Here is a 5367-nt window from a genome sequence, read left to right on the forward strand (position 1 = left end):
TCCGCTCTAGAGGCCCCAAGCAGACCACAGAGGACTCTGACAGGGGCTGCCTATTTGAGATGCACAATATCTGAGGCTTTTCCTCAGATATATATACCTGGCTTTTCCAACTATGTCATTCTCTGAAAGCTCATGTGTAGCGAAATAGTGCCTCATACTACATTAATTTAGTCCAGTTCTGGGCACCCAGTTGGTTTCAAATAGCCCTTTACCAATTGACTGACTAATCAATGAACAAAATGAAAAATCCAGACAGCAGGCCTCAGCTTTGTCTATCAGGAATTACTTTCCTAAAAAGCATTTTTCCTTCCTTTACAGATCAATTTCAGAGTCAAAATTCAAACACTGCAGATTTCACAAATAGGAGTAGCTGGCAGGTATTAGGTTTTGAAAATAATGGACATATGTATCAAAACGAAAGCTGTATATATCTGAAAAGTATATCCGTGCAACCGATCCAAACAGAGACGGCCAGAACCCAGGACAAGTAGAGTGTAAAGTGGCCTTGACAGAGCTCAGTGCTGGGGCGTGGGCTCCAGATTTGCCTTTGCCGATCACACAGGGACTGCACACTTGGGTTGGTGAAGCCTCGTTGTTTGCTAACCCTTCCAACCCTTCCAGAGTGTGTAAATGAAGGCAACGCAGTTTGTTGCAAGAGAAGACAGGTTGTGTGTTTACACACCTCTGCAGCTGATACTGCTGGAAGGAACAGAAATAATGACAATGTGCTTATTTTATTGGAGGTTATAATCCAGTTTCTTTGCAGAAGCACAATACTGAAAATATCGCTAGTTTATGTCATTCAATTACATTTGTAAGCATCTTACAGGCTTGATTCAGCCCCTTTAGGATTAAGATCAAACTAGCAAATGTTCAAATCGTTTATAGCACACAGCACTAGGAAAGTAATTCTTATAATAGGAAATATACAGTTGGAACATAGCATTATTTTTCTAGAATAATATGTAACTTAGGACTTACGTGCTGGACACTTGTTCTAAGTGCTTTTCACATACTAAGATATTCGAGCTTTAGAAGGCACTTTTGTTGGTGGTATTATTGCTACTATCATTGTAAATCCTTTTTTTAAATGTATTTCATACAGGGTCTACAGGGTCTCACTACACAGGTCATACTCACTGTGATTCTCCTGTTTCCAGCCTCCCTAGTGCTAGGATTACAGGCGTGTGCCACCAAGCCCAATCTCAATCTCCAATTCAGTGCGCCTTAGGGGCAGGGCCTGAAAGGCACACCAGGGCTCAAATCCCATTCCCTGCATCTGCCTAACCAGGCACTTTTATCCACTGGGCTATCTGGCTGGCCTGTAATTCTCATTCTTCATGTAAGAAAACTGAGGTGCAGCAAGTTTAAATAAGTTTCCACACAGCAAGTGGAGGGTTCAGAGGAATAAACTAACATGCATTAGTTCCTATATCAAAGAAGTAGCAAATCCAGCATTGGAGCCAAGACAGTCTGGCTCAAGCACCAACGCCTTTAACCACTCTGCAGTCTCTATGCAATTTGTAGTCTTTAATTGAGAGGTATGTGCAGCGGTCAAGGGGATAGACATATGTTTCACATTCACATAAGCCTGGTTTAGATCTTAGTTCTGCTATTTGCTTACAAGCTGTGCGGCCTTAGACAAATTATTGAGCATCTCTGAGCATGTTTTTGTCCAACTTTATAATGGAGAAGATGTTGCCTGGCTTCTGAATTCGATGTATATACAATAATTGGTATAATTCATTCAGCACAGTACATAGCATACAGTATTCTGTAATACACATTATTGCCTTAAAATAGCCTTAAATTTAATACTTTCTAGTACCTGAATAATTTCCTTCTGGTTCACAAGTAAATTACTAAATAAGTTTCAAAAAAAGTAAAAGCATTTGGCCATAATTCTTTAGGAAAAGACATCCTTGCAGCTACATGGATTTCAATAAATACAGTGTTTATTTGACAGTATTCTTATTAGGATTGCTACAAAATTCTGATATTTAATCTGCCAGTTGAAGGGGTTAAGTCCAAGTTACAAGCTAACTTTAGTTTATTCTATATTATTGACAAAATCATTTCATAATAGCTAAGTAAAAAAATGTAACTCATCAGGTACAGTTGTGCAGTCAGTAAAATGCACAAAATCGTCGAGTAATATACACAGCTTTATTGGCTTGAAAGTTATGCATGTCTGTCAAAGTCAGCTATAAAAATTGATCTCATCCCCTTTCCATCAAGAAGTCGATAGCAATCCTGGAATTTGTTTGTTTGTTTTTCTCCCTGTTCCCCTTGGCACAAGCTCACATCTAGGGAAGACCACATTTCCAAAAATGAACTGCAGAGAGTTAATAATCTATCAAGTGTAACTACTTAAAGGAAAATAATGCACAAGTGGAAATAACACCTGGCTTTCTGTAGCAAATATTATCAACATTGGACCAAGAACTATCCTTAACACTGATGATTAAAGAACAAGGCTCTCTGTTCATGGCCCATACTTCTGTAGCCCAATGCCACACTATTCAATGGTTCTTCCACAGTGGACGCTTCTACACCATAAGGAACATCATGCCTGGTCTCTGAAATCTGAAGTACTTTCATATACCACATACCCAACAATACACCTAATTTTCTCTGGGCTCTAAGAGCTCTAGTTGAAATGGACCAACCATACTTATGCCTGTGCCAGAGCAAGCTACAGGGTCTTTTATGAGAAGACATAGTGAGAACAATTCCTTTGTTGCTTGGCATGATGTAAGTCAATATCTAGATTTGAATCTTTGATCCTTACTACCAAAAGGGCACTCTGGATTGGTGCTTTTAAGAAATCTTCTAATTAGCATGTAAATAACCCAACTACACTGCATTGTATTTTTGTGTTAAAATATTTTTAAATGCATGCATTTAAATACAGAGGAATGTGATATTCCTATTTTAGCATACCTTCATTTATTAATAAATGGGCATCTTTAAACAATAGAGACTTAAGCCCTTTTTAGCCCTAAAAGGTTCAGCTGTAACAGCAATAAGTTCATCAATATCTAATGTGATATTAAAGATAGTGCTACTGTGATAGAAAATACATATTAAATAGAAATGGTAATACTAGAACTCACCTTTCTGGATTTTGAACGGAGCATTATGTAAAGTACGTTTTGAAGCATTGCTTCATTGAGTCCCCATAACAATCATACAAGATAGGTAGCATTATTCATTTCATTTCACACATGAGAAAACAGAAGCTTGGGGAAGTTAAATAACTTGCCCAAGTAAGTGTCCAGGCCAGTATTTGAACCCTAGTGGATGCATCCCAAAGCTCAGACTCCTCCCTGGACTCCAGGGCTCAGTCTCCTTTCACTGGTCCGCTGCATCTTGCATTCTATTTACCATGTCAAACTAATTTTATGCCTTTAAGCACATGTTCCCCAAGTCTTTTGTCTTCCTCAGAGCTATCCTTTGAGCATCTGTAAACATAAGTAGCGTTTTACTTCCCCTTCGGGCCTTCCTGTCTTTACCCAGGAGTGAAGCTTTTTCCTTCCCTGGCCCAGCACAGTGCCTCGGCTCTGCTTCATGCTAAAGGCAACCAGAGCTTCACTTTTGCTTCCTCTGCTCTCCTTTGCTAGCCTTTCTGAAGTGTCTCCCCCTCTGACTCCAGCTGCTTCTGCTGGTGCCTCCAGAATGGCCCACTCACTGGCTTGCACTCCTCAGTGCTGCTGGGCCTGGGGGGGGGGGTGCAAACTGCAGGCACCCTCACCCCACTTAATCCTGACTACTGTGGTCAGGGGGGGCCTCTTTTGAATGCAGACAACCAGTCAGCCAAGTCGAAATTTATACCAGAAATATATTACCTAATTTTTAAACAAAATGACATGAAATCAGACTTGAAGATATCAAAAACATGTCTAGTTTCTGATTTAAGCAAGAAAATCCACATTGTTACTGCTTCCACCACAGAATAATTTACTGCAACAGGAGTTCTGGATCTTATGCCAAAAATAAGGTCTTCTAACCAATGTCAAGGCCAATTATCTTGTGGTAAATCCCACAACAAAAGCAGACTACTGTGATTAGAGTCAGAAACACCACCCAGAGAAGCTGGGAAGCTTCTGGGGATTTCTCAAAGTCAGTTTTTCCTCCTTGTGTGTCTATCTAAATAAACTACCAGAAACTCTGTGTGTGGGCATTGAGTATCTTAGATTAGCAAGGGGGACGAAGGAAGAGGCAGTCAGTCGGGTGTGAGTTGTACAGCTGTGTCCTAAGGAGCAGGACCATGTCCTCGAGGATGTGACTTCTGACAACTCCACAGCTGAGCCCTTCTGGCAGCCCCTCCCTTCTCTAATCTCGCCCCCAAACACAGTGCCAGTAGCCACCCTGCGACCCATCCCCAGGACTGGAAAGCCCCGTTGGCTTTGTTCAGGAACACATACCCCACAGTAAAGAACTGCCTCATTTCTTGTCGCCGAGACCTCATCAGTTGCTTATACTCCCCGATCCGGAGCTTCTTGCCATCAACAATGCAGGTGCGTTTTGGCCGGGGTTTGTATTTGTAGTTTGGGTACTTCTCTAAATGGATCTTGCTTAGCCGGGCCTGCTCTTCGTAATAAGGTTGCTTCTCCTGATTCGACATGGATTTCCAGCGAGATCCTAGACATAAAGATAGGGTTAAGTAAGTGGTTAAGACAACAGATTCTGTACAACTAGATACAACCAGGAGTTACTAGATATACATCCCCAGTACTTCATTCACCGTGAGTCTGGGCATCTTCTCTTGCCACATACCACCCGACTTACCAACCAGTCTTTCAGACAGCAGAGAATAAGTAACTCTGTATATGATGCAGTTATTGCATTATTTATCTCAGTAATGTAAGGCTGATGGCCCTATGTTTCTTTAAAACCTATCTTTGTCACATGAAGACCATTTTCCACACTAAGGTATGTCCCTGTTCATCTGCTTCTCCCTTTCAAAAGCTAAAAGCCTGAACTTCTTAAGCATCCTTGTGAGAATGACAGGATTCTCAGGACAAAGCAGTTAGCTTCAGAAATCCCATCATTTTCCATCCTCCTAGTATCTTTAACCAAAGCTGGCCTTTGATAAGATATCAATCGATGTTGATAACCTACCATACATCAAAATCTACTGTACACACTGTCTCCCCTGACCTAGGGTAATTAACAACAACAACAACAACAACAAAAAAAAAACTAAACTCTACTTAAGAAGTCATAACTTTAGAACCAGAAGATACAGTTGGAAATATATATATATATATATGAGAAGACATAGTGAGAACAATTCCTTTGTTGCTTGGCATGATGTAAGTCAATATCTAGATTTGAATCTTTGATCCTTACTACCAAAAGGGC

The 5367-nt window shown here is 40.6% G+C and overlaps 1 protein-coding gene across 22 annotated transcripts in view; it reads right to left on the reverse strand.

The window, feature by feature from the left end:
• The window catches only part of Sox6 (SRY-box 6), a 689373-nt gene that overhangs the window by 9911 nt on the left and 674095 nt on the right, over window positions 1-5367 (reverse strand). For all 22 annotated transcript variants that reach the window (XM_004634909.2, XM_023719279.1, XM_023719289.1 and 19 more), the window contains one exon: window positions 4428-4644. In XM_004634909.2, the coding sequence (XP_004634966.1) occupies window positions 4428-4644 (217 nt within the window). The remainder of the gene's footprint in view (window positions 1-4427; window positions 4645-5367) is intronic.

Source organism: Octodon degus, unplaced genomic scaffold (assembly GCF_000260255.1).
Source record: "Octodon degus isolate 3935 unplaced genomic scaffold, OctDeg1.0 scaffold00067, whole genome shotgun sequence".
In the NCBI taxonomy this organism is placed as follows: domain Eukaryota; kingdom Metazoa; phylum Chordata; class Mammalia; order Rodentia; family Octodontidae; genus Octodon; species Octodon degus.